Source organism: Lates calcarifer, linkage group LG23 (genome assembly GCF_001640805.2).
Source record: "Lates calcarifer isolate ASB-BC8 linkage group LG23, TLL_Latcal_v3, whole genome shotgun sequence".
In the NCBI taxonomy this organism is placed as follows: domain Eukaryota; kingdom Metazoa; phylum Chordata; class Actinopteri; family Centropomidae; genus Lates; species Lates calcarifer.
In genome coordinates, this window is record NC_066855.1 from 16,379,431 (window position 1) to 16,395,861 (window position 16,431).

At 40.1% G+C, this 16,431-nt stretch overlaps 1 protein-coding gene across 1 annotated transcript; it reads left to right on the forward strand.

The window, feature by feature from the left end:
• Positions 1-526: 526 nt before the first annotated feature.
• grnb (granulin b) lies at positions 527-15,480 on the forward strand. Its single transcript, XM_018689473.2, has 17 exons — positions 527-674; positions 1,011-1,097; positions 1,599-1,739; positions 2,268-2,408; positions 3,362-3,475; positions 4,372-4,513; positions 4,717-4,826; positions 4,987-5,116; positions 5,224-5,315; positions 6,097-6,247; positions 6,393-6,490; positions 7,890-8,123; positions 8,246-8,482; positions 10,477-10,740; positions 10,826-11,059; positions 12,257-12,514; positions 13,252-15,480. The coding sequence occupies exons 2-17, from the start codon at positions 1,095-1,097 to the stop codon at positions 13,414-13,416; spliced, it is 2,514 nt and encodes an 837-aa protein (XP_018544989.1). The 5' UTR covers positions 527-674; positions 1,011-1,094; the 3' UTR covers positions 13,417-15,480.
• The last annotated feature ends 951 nt before the right edge of the window (positions 15,481-16,431 follow it).

The window sequence follows — 16,431 nt, forward strand, 5'->3', positions numbered from 1 at the left end:
GACGGATATGTCTTTGATAGATAGATAGATAAATAGATAGATAGAATAACTAAACAGAAATATAAATAATAGAAAAAACAGAGACTAAAGATAGACCCAAAGTTATACTATGTCCTGAATATACAGTGTACAATGGTTTCAGTAACACTGTACACTGATATACACACAGTTGTCAGTTTATTACATACACCTTAGTAAGTAATTCCTTCATGACTGTTCATGTTCCTCCATTTCAGAGGCTGCTATTGGTGGTACTGCTGAATTGCACTGCATAATGTTGACAGGTGTTCCTTATTCAAATCAATTTGGGTCAGCTAAACAGACACCTCTTTGTATAAAGCAGTACAGCACTAAACATATTTTTACAGTGAGGAATTGATACTTTCATTTAATCAAAGGCCAGAATACTTCCTCCACCACCTCTGTATTAATACCTAATACTGAGTCCATGTGTGCTATTGCTGTTTACCCTGTTGTCCTGTAGACGCATAGACTGTATGGTTAGATGCAGTGTACTGTCCCTTTAAAAAAAAGACGTCACGCCTCTCAGTCACGTGCCTGTGTGAGTCATGTGATTGTTGAACAGTCCTGCCTTGTGTTGTCTGGATGTTTTCAAGCCTCTTTAAATACGATATATATGTGACAGCTTGGACTTAATGCACCGAACCTACCGGGTGAGAAAAAAGCTTCAGTTTTATAAACAGGGGGAAAAATGTTTCCGCAGAAATTAATTCAAACCGGTTAGCTTTACTGTTAGACACCTAGCCTGCTAAGCTAACTTGTCTTGTTTTCCTGTGGATTAGCTTATTATGGTTTGTTTTGTCTTGTGACAGAGTCTCGTAAGCGTTCATACATTAACTTTTACTATATACATACATACATATATACATATATATATATATATATGTATACACACACATACACACACACACACACATATATATATATAAATCTTACCCAGTCTTTTCCCACTGTATCGTGTTAACAAATGGTGCTTATGTTGTTTTTAGGCTGTCAAAGGAGTATGCAGTGCAGTGCTCTTTGTCAATAACAACTGAACTCAGTCTGTCTCCACCTCGAATCATCTGATAAAAATGGTAAAGTAGACTCACTACAAGGAGTGCACAGTAACTAAACACATTTACTTGTACTAATAAACATAGTGGTGCAAAAACAACAAACATTTCATATTTCACGTTCAATAATGATGGAAATAACCATTTGAGTACTAGAGATTCAAAAACCAAGCTAATAGCAGAAAAGTATATTATTTAAACTTGGTACATAGTGACTCTAGAAGTTGTATAATAGCCATTGACGGCATGAAGTGCTGAACATACATAAAAGGGGCACGAACTTTACAGCAAGGCTCTGGATTTGTTTAGTGTGGAAATCCACTTTATCAGTAGGAATGCTGCTGAGCTGCTGCACACTTTCTGTGTTTTCCATCTCCACAGTGATTTAGTGATTTCTCCCAGAAAATAGAAAATGATAAGACTGAATTTGTAGACCATAGTTCAGGTATTTTTTAGTATGTTGTCAGACCACATTTCAACACTACACTGCATACAGTCGTCTCCTCTCCTTCTTGTGTTCAGGCACTGCAGATGGGGATCTTGTGTCTGGTTCTGCTGGGCCTGAGCTCAGCACTGGTCTGTCCTGATGGGGGCATGTGTGAGGACAGAAACACCTGCTGCAAGAACAATGTGGGAGGATATGGATGCTGCCCACTACCACATGTGAGTTATCAGTAGTGCATATTGCTGGACTTGCTTGCTTACTTACTTGACACTTGCATGAGTATAAGCACAATCACATTTTTGCACTGTTCTCGTAGTAATTTAAACAATAGTGGACAAAGTACTTGGATCTTTTATTGAAGTTATAAAAAGTAGTAGTACCATCATGTAAGGATGCATTACTGTCTTAGCTGTCAGATAAATGTAGTGGAGGATAAAGTGCAATACTTCCCTCTCAAATGAAGCAGACTAGAGGTATAAAGTAGCATAAGTATTTACCTGAAATCAACTCTCTCTTTAACACACCTATTTAAGCAGGATGACAGCAAATTTTTGCTCCTTTTTTCTTTTTTGGACAATTTATGTGTCACAATTTCACAGTTTATGAGCAGCTGAAATTTCACTGAGCACTTGTAGATAAACCTTAACCTGCACGTCTGAGAATCTTCACAGGTAGACAGTGATCTCTGCTCTGAAGAGTTCATTCTTCACATCATGTTCTGCTTCTTTGTGTTCTCTCATCTGCAGGCTGAGTGTTGCTCAGACCATCTCCACTGCTGCTACGAGGGGACCCTGTGTGATCTGGTTCACCAGAAATGTGTTAATAAGACCGTTTCCCTTCCCCTGATGAGACGACTTCCTACCAAACAGGCCCTGCTCGTTCCTCAGGTAGCTCTGACAAAGGCCTTTCTCAAGTCGAAGGCATATGTTATTCTTTTAAAAAAAAAATTCTCTCCTTAGTGCTCATTAGACGTATGTTTTGTTAGGAGATTTGGCTGATCTTTGCGCTAGAATCACTGGTGCATAAAGTTCCGGGTGCAACTTCAACCTTTAGACATGCAAATGTGATTGGAGAATATAAGTCAAACAAGACGTTTGACACATAAACACCATTTTATCTGCAGCGTTTGTTTTTTCTTATCTCTCTTTACTCAGTATCCTCTTTCAAAAAACATTCAGAGTAAGCATTCTCTCACTGAAGTGCACCTTTAGATCATATACATAAACATAGAAAAAATAAATGATGCATGGACCAGGTAGTTAACAAATTAGAAATGAAGGGTAACAACAACATAAAGATGCTTTAGAAAACCAACGTATTGTTGATGAAAAGTACTTTTCTCAGTAGTTCTTTGGTTAAAAATACATTGCTGCATGCCAACTGAAAGCTCGGGTGTTTATCATTATTATTTTAATTGTCCCCTGAGGGTGATTTACAACAGCTTTAGTGACATATTTACTTTTTATCTAGTCACTCCGGCCCTTGATATTGTAAGGATTCAAAGTTTCATTTATTAATTCACCCCTCTGATCCTAATCAACCAACGCTGAGTTCCAAAACATAGAAAATAAACACCCATAAAATAAAAGCATGGAGAAAAACACCAAAACTACATTTCAATTAATATAAAAGAGTTGAACATTGCAATCTTGAGGGGCATTCACAAATGATTTACATTATTTATATATTGTAAGAAAGAAAGTCTTTCCATTTGAGAAACTGTTTCTGTTACTAAATACATTCATAATCCTGCCATTGTCATGTTGTTAGTCTTTTTGTTTTTTGACCATGTTTGTTCCTGTCATTGGTATTCATGGTCTGCAATGTGTGATGGCTGCAGCTCAGCGAGGGAGTGAAGGCCATCATTTGTCCGGACCAGGAGTCTGAGTGTCCGGATGACACCACTTGCTGCCAGCTTCCTGACGGCTCCTGGGGCTGCTGTCCATTAGCCAAGGTGATTCACATGAGCTCAACGCACACATACCAAAACACTGTCACCTAAAACCACAGACTCAATACAAACCCCAAGCACTTCACACCAAGAAACATATTTCATGGTCTGCTGGTCAGCTTCTAGGGCTGCCTGTGTGTCTTCTGGTTTTCTGGTTAGGTTTCATTTTTAGAGCAGTTTGTGTGAATTACGATTGTTCCTCTGCCAATCAAATAAGAAGAGTACTTTGAGTTTCAGGAGTTTGTTTCAAATCAGAAGATAGGTGTTGTTTCACAACACAACCACACGACCACAAGTTTGTCAGGTGATAATTATCTGTGTATACCATAAGTTTTCATAAATGAGCCAGGGTGTGACCAGCACGAATGAATTGAAAGCCAGGTAAAAATTTAAACATTAAGTTAATTACCTGTAGCCAGCAGCAACAGCTCAGCCTTTTGCATTTTGGACTGTTTGGTGAATAAAACAAGCAGTCTGAATACATTATGGGGCATCATTGGGCTTTGGGAAATTACAGCTGGCACATTTTACTGTTTAATTTATACACAAACCAATGAATCCATTAATTTATAAAATGATCAGCATTAATGGTTAGTCGAAGCCTTAAATGCAAGGCCAACAGGATTTTCAGAGGCATTTGATTTGATAGTAACGCAGGTTTATGTCCAATTATCGATGGTAAAATAAAATCCATGTATTTATAGATGTTATGTTTATATTCTGATTTTATTTCTACATGAGAAAGCATTCAGTTATGATTAGTTTGTCATACATTTGTAATCCTCTCCAGCTGTCAGCATCCAAGTTGTGCATCAGTACATTTCCATTATTTGTAGGAAACTGTGTCCTTGACTGAAGATTGTTCCTGACTGTCAGAAATTATTTTCTTCTCTCTGCAGGCGGTGTGTTGTGAGGACAAGCGCCACTGTTGCCCTGAGGGAACAAAGTGTGATCTTGTTCACTCAAAGTGTGTCTCTGCCTCGCTGCAGTCCTTCCCCATGCTGGAGAAACTGCCTGCCAGAAGGAGGGAGAATAATCCAGGTGGGGAATTCTTCTTGTAAATATGTACCCTCTGACAAGCCGTCCACAGACCAAACAGTAACATCAAACAGACGTCTTGTAATTGGAAAAAAGGATGACAAAAAGTCACTGACATCAGTTGTTCTCTCTACAGCTGTATGCTGATGATACTACACTATTGACATATGAATATGTTTTGTTGTTTGACCTTTATGTTTCTGCAGCTTTGACTGTGGGTTCAGTGACATGTCCAGGTGGGAAAAGCAGCTGTCCAGATAGTTATACCTGCTGCCTGTTAACCAGTGGAGACTATGGCTGCTGCCCTTACCCACAGGTACCCATGTGGAATACCCTGTTGCACGCACATTTCTGTGCTGCACTCTGTTCGATCAGAACAAGAACAGTCTCTGAGTCTTACTTGTTGAAGAACAACTGTAAAACAACTGAGAAATTGCAGGAGTAGGTACTTATTCTATGTTTGATGTGTTTATCAGGCCATGTGCTGCAGCGATCATCTCCACTGTTGCCCCAGCAACACGATATGTGACCTGGAGCATGGTGTCTGTAAGTCTGGTGCAACACAACTGCCGCTGCTGAAGAAGATCCCTGCTGTACCCAACGACAGTAAGCAGCTACTACTGTTCATGTTAATTTAAGTAGAATTGTAGAACTGTACATTTCAGTGGCTTTATTTACAACTTGAACCCTGTTCCTATATCTCGTCCTGTCAGTCGAGTGTCCAGACAAGAAGTCAGTCTGTCCTGATCAGACCACCTGCTGCCAGATGACCAACGGCTCATATGGCTGCTGTCCGATGCCTAATGTGAGCAAGGGCCGGATTATGGTCCCTGAGAACTAGTTCTTAAGATGTGCTGTCAAACCACGTCATAAATCAAATGTGTTTACAGTGATTCTGATCAGCCACACTGGAAGACAGAGTGAAAAGCCAGCTGTTATCGATGTGATATCATTTAAAAACAGGGATAACTGTGCATATTTTCGGACAGTCTCTCCTGGACATTTATAGTGTTTTGCTCAAACAATAAATGTAAAAAGAGAAGCTGAGAGAGAAGTTCAGACCCTGCATCTCTCACCTCCACACAGCATTAAGTGGGTGTGAATGTGGGATCATGGGGAAAGCAGTGTTCATAAAATTGTAAAGTTTTCTCATCAGAGATTAGATTTTTAAGAAATTCTGGCACTTCAAGTAGAGCTATGATCCAGTTTTACCCTTCTGTTATAAAGGTGTGCTTTCTCTACCTCTGTTTGGTTCTGTGGTTTGACTACAGCTCAAGAAAATAGTTCAGTTTGCATTTAAAATTACTGTCCACTCTCTCTGATCACTCTCTACAATTTATTAAGTTCAACCTCACCAAAAAACCTTGAATACTGTTGAGATGATTCTCACTGAACAGGAAAGAGGTTCAGACAACTGTCTTTTCCGTCTGAGCCATTTAAAAGAAGCCGCCTCTGGCACTTTAAAGCACATTTTGGTTTTAGCTGGTTGTCATTTGTAATTTATAGTTATATATATAGTTATATATAGAGCCTTATCAAACTGTGTATTATACTGACACTGACTAAGTCCCTTTCTGTTCATCCAGGCCGTCTGTTGCTCAGATCACATTCACTGCTGCCCTGAAGGCACAGAGTGTGACCTGTCCCACAGCACCTGTGTGTCAGCTCAGGGAGACACCAATATGGCCTCCAAGATCCCTGCTGCTGTGACAGAGCTGGTAGCAGCACAGAGCAAAGGTGAGAGTGGAGCAGTCGGTCAATGTCAGTTAGTAGTTTCAGCTCTATAACTCCATATGAATCCTTTCAGTTAACTGACTTGTATTTGAAGAAATGAAACTTGTTTACGAGGACACTGATGATAATGTGTGTGTTCATCTCTCAGTCGGTGCTGTTCCCTGTAATGAATCTGTGGCCTGTGCTGACGGAAACACCTGCTGTAAATCGTCAGAGGGGGAATGGGCCTGTTGTCCTTTACCTAAGGTACCAACATAACCTAATGACTGAATCAGACAGACACATGAGCTGACTCCTTAGATCATTATTCATCTCTTGTCTGCAGAGTTTTGCACTTTAGTTGTCAGTGGTCTTGATAATTCACCCGGCCCCGGAAGGACTGTCTAATCAGTAACACTCTGGAAAATTCTTTTTGTTGCATCATGTGTGTGTGTAGAAATATAAGTTAGGTAAGTTAATGATTAATGCAAACTTTTATTCAGTCTGGGGAGTTACAGTAGTTCCATTGTCCATTAATGCAGGTTAGCATGGAGGAGGTGGAGGACAGTTTTTAGAAATATAATAGAAAAGAAAGCATCACACATCATGTTGAATTTTTAAAGAGGAAAGTAAATTCAACTCTTGCAGCAAAGGGACATTAAAAATACTTTTTAATTTTATGAACTTTGGGCATGCTACTACAAAGGCAAAAAGAAGTTATCAAAGCCTGAAATTTCCACTGTCTTAAATGTGATTAAGAAATGGCAGTTAATGGGAAGTCAAGACAAGACCTGGAAGACCAAGAAAACTTTCAGATAAAACAGTACATTCTGCTGGGAGGAAAGGCAAATGTTCATTCTGCAAGAAGGTTTAAAATGTGGATCAGCCAGAATCCTTTTGGAAACAAGTGCTGTGGACAGATGAAGTTTAAACTGAGCTCTTTGGCCTCAATCACCAGAGGTTTGTTTGGAAAAAAAGGAGCAGTGTTTGATGAAAAGAGCATTTTAACAACTGTCCAGCATGGGGGTGGAAATGTTCTGCCTCGGGGTTGTGTGGCAGCACAGACAGAGGGAAGAATGGATTCCACAAAATATCAGCAGATTCTGGAGGCAAATGTAATGCAGTCAAGTCCAGAAAGTGAAACTGAAAAGAGGCTGAGCTCCAGCAGGACAATGATCCAAAGCAGATATCAAAATCCATGCTGAACCACTTGAAGGAAGTGGAGCACATTACACTGCTCTTTAAATCACTGGCTTCCTGTGTGTCCAGCTCACCAATAAATTACAGACATGACCCCTAAACTGCTTGGCTGGTTGTGAATGCAGTTTTAATGTTTTCTTCTTAATGTCTTGTTTTAAATGTATTCTCAGCCCCCACAGCCCCTCCCCTCTTGACCTGAACATCACTGAAAATCTGTGGGTAGATCTTAAACAGGCTGTGTGTGCAGGACAGACTAAAAATATCTCAGAATGTGATGTGATCTGCAGGAAGAGTGGCTGAAAAATTCTTAAATCAAGAACGGAAAGACTCCTAGCTCCCACAAAAAGTGTTTCTAAGTACTGACTTAGTAGGGTGGCCGGACCTTTGCACACAGCTGAATATAACGCTGCTGAGTCGGGATTGTTTATCCTCACCGCAGCCCTTGTTTGTTTCACCTTCCCTGTAGGCCGTGTGTTGCGAGGACCACCTGCACTGCTGTCCCCACGGCACCATTTGTAACCTGGCAGCCTCCACGTGTGATGACTCCACGGGCAAAGCTGTGATGCTTTGGCTCAACAAAGTGCCCGTCTTCCCCTTACCAACCGATAACAGCAAGTGCGACAGATCCACGTCGTGCCCTGGAAAATCTACCTGCTGCAAGACGGCGAGTGGGGACTGGGCCTGCTGTCCTCTGCCTCAGGTAAAATAGGAGCGGAGTGAGGTTGTTAAGGTCAAGCTACATTTTTTGAAGTGTTTCTGGGACATTTTTTTTTTTTTTTTTTTTTTACACATTACCCCGTCTATATTTTGTGTTCCTGCCAGGCTGTGTGCTGCGATGACCACGTCCACTGCTGCCCTCACGGTACAGTGTGCAACCTGGTGGCTGAAACCTGTGATGACCCGTTGGGTTTTTCACCTTCTCTTCCCTGGATGGAGAAAGTTCCCACTGTGTCCTCCGAGGTTCAGGATGAGAAATGCGACAAAGAGACCATGTGTCCGGGGGGCACCACCTGCTGTAAGAAGAACTCCGGACAGTGGGCCTGCTGCCCCTTACCCCAGGTCAGTATCTTCTTCTTCACAGTCAAAGCGCTTGTTGAGCATATGTGTTGGTCTGATGACACTGGTGTGTTTTGAAGCACAGATAGCCGAGGGTTGTGTTTGTTCTTGTTCAGTGTCAACTGTAATAGAGTCATGAAGAAGGAGCAGTTATTTCAGGCAACCATGGTAAAAGATGATGTTAGATAACTTACAGCTGCAGCTCTTTTCATTATGGAATCATCATTTTAGCCATTTTTTAAAGCAAATACCTCAAAAAAAAAAGTTTCTAATTCTAAAATGTGAAAAAAATTATAGTAAAATGTAATAGTAAAACGTATGTATTTGAGTTTTCTGTCAAAGGATTCATTGAGCAGTCAAGAAAAGAATCATTATTGTGTATTAATATTATTGTGTGCATTATTGTGTGTGCATTAATGTGTTAGAAAATAGATGGTTCTTTGACTAAAGAGTCAAAAGTACAAACCTGTGCTCACTAAAAGTTAAGAGGAGAGGTCCAACTCCAACTCCAACTCTAAAGGAACATTTCAGTGAAAAAACTGAAGATTAGATAAAATAAAAACATATTGTGCCACTTAAATCAGTTTTTCAGATTTTGAGTCATATTTGGACAAACTCAGTGACTGTGTTTTGTTCATAATTTGCCAGAGCTTTGATGCCTTATTTGCAGCCAAGAGGGAAAGACATCAGTTTTTCAGTTGAAAATATCAGGACTTGCTGGCAGCTTTGATTTCTCCCAGTTGGTGAAAAGAGCAAATAACAACAAAATATTTGGCGAATTGTCTGTACCATATCTACATCAAAATAAAAAAGTGCTTTACTTGCTTTATGTCTGACCTCACTCTAGATAGATAGTTTAGACTTAATAGCCTTTTACCTGGTGTGACTGTAAGGCCTGCAGTGGAGGTTGGAATAATGTTTGAATGTTTCCAAGTCAGATTAATGTGAGGTTTTCCTGTTTTTCCCACTCAGAGGTGTGAATCCTCTTGAATTCGTGGCTTCTTTGCCAATAACACTGTGGCTAATGCCTGTGGTTATGGTTGGATTTAGAGCCATCCATCACACTAAACTGAGTGAAAAAACATAATTTCTCAGGGAATGTAATGAAATGATTAAATCTGATGGTCATAAACATAAATCTATAGTGTCAATAAATCACCCCGAAGAGCCCTGTGCTGATGTGTTGAGGAGGATTTAGGAAAACATTAAAAGAAAACTTGAGAACAAGAATTTACAGCAGGGAAAAGTACTATCTATTAATCTGCACTTATTTTATGATTTATTGATTGTTTCAATCCATTTTCAAGCAGAAATGCCAATTGTTTTTCAATTGTTTGTCAAATGTAAGGATTTGCTGCTTTTCTTTTGAGTTGAATTTTTTGAATTGTTAGTCAGACATTACAAGACATTGAGGATGTGTTTTCTGATGCACTATACTCCAATTAATAGACAGACAAATTGGTAGATCAATCGATAATAAAAACTAGACTATAACTAGACTAGGGCTAAACAGTCTTTTATAATAGAAAAAAACATCAAAATCCATACATTATTTCCTGAGAAATTGAAGAAAATGTTGAATTTCGCAGTGTTAAGAATCCATTCCTTTCACTGAATCCGCACCAAATTTTATTAGGTTCTTCCCTGATCTAGGCCTCTTCCCTCTACCAAGTTTGATGCACATCGGTTCAGTACTTTTTAAACAAACAAACCAAATGACATGAAAACATAACCTTCTGGAGGTAATAATCCTCAGTGGCAGACATATAATCATGCATTAAAACATGACACAGTGCTCTTAAATATCATCTTAATGATCCGAACAGCTGTGTTTTTTGGATGAAAGAAGAGGAGTATCTCATGGCATTCTTTGACTTTTATGTCATTAGTTGGAAATCATGCTGCGTGAAATCTCTTGCATCTGTGGAGCAGAAAAATCTGGCATTTAAAGGCATTTCACTCGCTATTAAAGAGCTTTTCAATCTTGCTGTCTCCAGGCTGTGTGCTGTAACGATCACGAGCACTGCTGCCCCAAAGGCTACAAGTGTAACGTGGCTGAGCAGACCTGTGACAAGTCTGGAGACATGAGCCTGCCCTGGCTGCAGAAGATCCCGGCCGTGCAGAGGGAGCCCAGCCAGGCTGTTTCCAGTCCAACCAGGCCAGCGAATAACATGTGTGACGCCCAGACCAGCTGCCCCAAGGATACGACCTGCTGCTTCATGGACAGGACCCACAAATGGGGCTGCTGCCCTCTGCCAAAGGTAAGTGTGTCTGATTATTCCACAACCTCACCACTGATAGAAAACTAATCAGGATCAGCTCAGAGTTATCGCTGCTGTCCTTCAGGCAGTCTGCTGTAAAGACGGAAACCACTGTTGCCCCAGCGGTCACACCTGTGAACCTCACCGGTCCTCCTGCTCGAGGGGCCACCATGTCATCCCCTGGTTCACCAAGCTGAGTGCTGTGACTGAGCCGGGCTCCGTGACAGACGTTAAATGTGACGACAAAAGCAGCTGTGCCTCAGGAACGACCTGCTGTAAACTACCAACCGGAGAGTGGGGCTGCTGCCCCCTGGTCAAGGTTTGTACATCACTGACTTCACATTTCTGTTGGGCTGTTCATTTGATGTTAGATGATGAACTCTAGTCACTATGAGGAAACATGTTGAAGACATATATTCAAATAAATAAATAATAATGACCACTCTGTTTCACAACATGGATAAAGGTAAGTCAAAGAAATTAGTTCAAAAGGGTACGGTTGGTCTCTTAAATAATCCTGGGTGTGTTTTGGGCAGAGCCATTTCCCATTCCATTTAAAAGCCAGGTGTGCTTCCAACTTGGTGGATCGTTATTATAATGTCAGATTTTCCAGCTTCTTCTGGCAGCTGTTCTCTCCTCACCCATGCTGCTGCTGCTGCTGCTGCTGGTGTATTTAGGTTCATTGGCATCAGCACATCAGCATCACACCCTGTAAAGTCCTGTAATGTGTCCTCATTTATGTCCAAGAGACGTCCAGGACGCATGGTAATGTTATGCAACACAAAACAGCCTTTTTCAATCTTAGTGTTCTTTGTGTGTAACATACAGAGTGTGCGCGTATTGTGCACCCACCTGTGAAAGTACATATTACTGTCTTGATAATGAGCCTTTAAAATAACAGTAATGTACTGCACCATTTTCTTCAGACCAGATTTCTGTTGGTCAAACGCTTTCCATTCCCTTATGATATCAGTGCCTATATGTGCCTGACCACACCTCATTTTAAGATCAACACACCCACAGATGCTCCGATGGGTGCAAGTGCATTTGCTATTTAAACAACATGGACGCTGGAGGGGAAAATGACAGCTGTGTTGGTTGCATTTGGTGCTACTTTGCGCTGGGAATAAGGTAGGGCACTTAGATTGTAGTCCCACTGTTAAACATAGGATCATTATCAAATCTTAATTTCTAATGAGTAAAAAAACACACCATTTTTATTTATATATTGAATTACATCATCATCATCTCCCTCAAAGAGATGAACAGAACTTTTAGTGTAAAATATTATAAAATATATATACATAAAAAAGATGATCTACAAATAAAATCTACCACAAAAAGGTGATTTTCTCAATCACAGCTTCTATAGTCATCCAACCAGAGGAGGCAGTAGAGATGAGGGTAGTTTTACTAAAAAGTAAAGTCTTTAAATCTTCATGTAAAGAGCAGTAAAATATAAAATAGACTTGAATCTCCCAAAAATCAGGGGAATGTTCTTCCCTCTTCTCTTCAGGCGGTGTGCTGTGCGGACCACGAGCACTGCTGTCCTCAGGGCTACACCTGCAACATGCAGACAGGAACATGCGAGAAGAAGTACCACAGCACGCTCTTCAGCACCCTCCCTCTGAGCAAAGTGGCACGGTCCGAGCCGAGAGGCGCAGAGGACGACACGGACGTACCATGTGACAGCACGGGGAAGTTTCACTGCCCCAAGCAAGACACATGCTGCAAGTTGTCAGCCTCAGAGTGGGCCTGCTGCCCCTCACCCAGGGTACGTTCACACTCCAGTCTCTCACTCCAACTCCTCATATTATTTGATTTTCTTGTTTGAAACTTGATTTCATTTGAGCATTATAGTGACTAGAATTTGAAAAGTCACGTGTTCTGTCTTCATCCTGTGGAGCGTGGATAATGTGACCAGTGAATATTATGTCATATGATCCACAGAAACTCTGAAGCCAGCTGTATAAGCGTTCCTGTTTTCTGCCTTGTTGAACAGGCAGTTTCCCCCGTGGTCCCATTTACTGTTTTATTTTGTGCCGTTATTCTTTCATGTATCTAAACATCACAGTTAGAGAGCAGTGTGTCCCTCACTCGGCTGCAGCAGCTCAGATATGATTTTATTCGACTCCATCATGAAATAAATATAATAGATGAAATATACAGCAGAAAATGGAAATGATGATACAAGGTTATTTTTATCCTTTGTTTACAAATCATAAAACATTACTGTTTTTCTAAATACATCATAGATAGTCTTAGATTAGTAGATCAGTGAATCTGTTTTGATAATTCAGTTATTAGGGTTTTAGCTTCTTTGATGCTTTTCTTGATGATACAGATAAACTGAATATCTGTGGATGTAGGACTGTTGGTCAGTCAAAACAAGACATTTGAAGACAGACTGATTAATAGAAAAATGAATGGGCAGAATAAACAGTAATTAAAGTAATAGTTATATGCTGCTCCAGTGTGTGCCCTTCTAACTGATGTTTTCTCTCTCAACAGGCTACCTGCTGCTCTGACTCGAAGCACTGCTGCCCTGTAGGATACTCCTGTGACCTGAAGGCTGGAGGTTGCACCCTGAAACCTCAGCTGACCTGGGACACTTTGTTTGGGGACAGAAAGAGAGACTTTTTCCCCAAGGACTTTAATCCCACTGAGGTGCACTGATCTTCTTCAATCTCCAGTCCATAACATTTACAGCTCATGTTGGCGGCTTTTCCCCACTTTCTGTTTGTTTTATCAGTGATGGAAAAGTATTTAACAAGTTTTTCACTCTGGAGTATTTTTGGTAGTAGGTTTGGAAGATAGGGAAAAAAATGTGCATGCTGCAAGTCATCTCTGGCAGTTCAGACGTTGCAATGAAGTAGAAGCACTTTGATGGGAGAGTCACAGCAGCCTCTCATTCACTGAAATTTACAGTGTGCAGGAGTCTTTCATGGTTTGCACCTGGCAGAAAATGTATCATCCTCACGCTCACATACGACCATGAAAAGTACAGGAAGGACAGTGTTTCTCTTAAAGGTTAATGTTATTCTACATTTTTCTTATTGTCTTCAAATTCCAAAAGAGAGACTAAAACCAACAATGTGTGAGTCTGTCTCTCAGCCTCAAGCTTGAAAAGATTATTCATATTTTTAAAGTAAGTAAGTTCCCAATAAAATAATTATTTAGCTTTTTCTGAGTTTCCTCATCAGTGAGACACATCTGGCTTCTTTCATTGACAATAAGAAAAATTCAGAATACCACCAGACCCATTACCAGCCCACTCCACTGTTTTTGTTTTTATTGGATGTGAGTATTTGCCCAGTGCTGTTCTATTTCTCTATTACAAAGAGAGACATGAATGTACTTTCTGCCTTATTTTGGGCAAAATCTGCTAAAATCAGTGCACCGTATTTTATTGAAGGATATTTTTTTGCCTCTTTATGTCCCCACATGTTGAGGAAGCAGCATTTCTTTCTTTGTTGCTTCATGGCATGTGTACAAGTATAATCTACATATAGGGGCAATTTAATGTTGTTGCACAACTGTGAATCTGGTTTGTGTTTATTTTATTTAATCCTTAGATTTTCTGTGATTTAAAGACCCAGGAAAGGCCCAGGAGAAGTTAGAGAAGTAGTTTCTTATAGTTTAAATCCCTAGTATTTTCTTTTTCTTTTCTTTTTTGTCATGCACTTAGTAAAAGTAAAAAAGAACAATGACAGACCATACAAAGAGCTTGTGCCTTCTATAATTTTGCTGTAAGAGGTGCTGGTTTGTTACTATCAGATGTCCAATTTTCTGCCTAAGGAAAATTCAGTCTATCATTGGAAAAAACAAATGTGTTTTCTCTTTTGTGTTTTTGGACAGATGAGTGTAGATTTCTCCAAACACAGCCAAACAATAGGAGCCAAGTACATCTGAATATCATGAGGGAACAAATTCGCTCCACCAGCAGAGAACAAAAAACACAGACACTGAGACGATGCTGTTGTGTACTGTTGTCTGATTCAGAGCTTTTTAACAACACATGAGGGCATCATTTCCTACTGGGGATAGAAAGTCCTGTTCAAATCCTACTCTTCCCCTTCACTTTTATAGTTTCACGTTCTGTTTCACACAGTAAGACAAACAAACATCAAAGTGCCGTGGACAATTGGTGGTTTCTGGGTACACCATTCTTGCTCAGTACTGCACCAATTCCAAAAATATTCCTTCCTATCAATTATTTCATCCAAATACATGAGAAATAATACTTAAAAAATAACAGCTTTGAACAAGTAGCAAGTGAATGTGGACATTTTTGTCCTGGATTTTGCCTTTCAGGCTACCAACAGCCTACCTTACCTTAGTGGTGGTTATTGGCACTGGATGGAGCCTGAAGGGAAATACCTGCAGACATGATTCATTATCTACAGCAACAGTCAGTTTCCAGTCATTGGTCTTCAAATCTGTATTCAGGTGTATTTTTTTACAGAGTGGTTTTTGATTTAACAGGTCATGAGGTGATGGTAATTTGATCAAATCTAGCTTTTAAGGAATTAAGATTTGACACATCCTTAAATATATTCTGCAGATATGTGCTCACTGTCTACATCATGTTGTCACAGCTACTTTTAGTTACTTGTCTTGGTTTATTAATGTGTTTATGCTCCCAAATTACATTTTTGCAGCCTTTAAAAAGATTCACTTTGAGGAGGTGAGGGGGGTGACGGTCAAAGGCTCGGGACAGAAATAAAGCTCTTGAAAATATCACTTTGGTGAATGTGATAATTAAATTCAGTGAGGTCATCCTTGAAGTTTTATCAGTTGACAGGATGTGCAGACACTCCACATAACAAGCCCACACACTTCCTCTGGCCTTTTCCCTCCCTATCCTCTCCTATCCTCTTACCCCCACCCCCGCCTCCCTCTTCCTCGTCATCAGAAAGTTGTTATGACGACCCAAGTAAACACAAGATAGTTGGGTGGAGATATGAATTTGGGGGTGGGGGGTGTGGTTGCCCCACTTTCCTGTCAGCTTTGTCAGAGCAGCAATGCCAGGCTGATAGAGGAGCTTCATTTCATCATCTGCCCTCTGGTGGCTGAAAACTGACATGGTGCCTCTTCTGCTTGAGTAGAAAACAATAGGCAACACATGCTGTTTCAGCTCTAAATGAGGTCAGATACTCCTCTTCTGTGTGGCTCCATTGTTTAAGACCTCCAGGACAGTTACTTATGTGACAGCCCTTCAACACAGACTGCTGCCTTTGTATGCAGACAGTTGGCTGTTTTCACTTTGAATTAATCTTGGAAGTGCATTGTCCTTAAAATACAAATGTTGAAGCAACACAGTCACTATTTATATTTACTCAAGAACTGCACTTAATTACAATACATATGTATTTGTACTGCATTTCTAAGTTGTGCTTTACATCTATTCATTTCAGTGGGAGATATTGTGCCTTTTACTCCATTCCATATATTTAACATCTATCACCAGTTATTTTCAGGCTTTACATTAGTTTATAGAATATGAAAACTACCCTACAGTGTACATTGTAGTTAAAAGTACCACCATGACTAATTACAACTAGTATACTGTATATTGTTAAGATGCTCTGCAGTGATAGTGAGGAGTAACGAGGTCTATACTACTATATTGTGATGCTTATGGTAAAAGTTATGCAAAAATGTAAAAATAACTTTGTGGTTTTGTTTTGC

Excerpts from the sequence above, each read along its gene's own strand:
- grnb (XM_018689473.2), top strand. Across the intron at positions 2,409-3,361 it reads AGGCCCTGCTCGTTCCTCAG|CTCAGCGAGGGAGTGAAGGC; the intron begins GTAGCTCTGACA and ends TGATGGCTGCAG. Across the intron at positions 5,316-6,096 it reads GCTGCTGTCCGATGCCTAAT|GCCGTCTGTTGCTCAGATCA; the intron begins GTGAGCAAGGGC and ends CTGTTCATCCAG.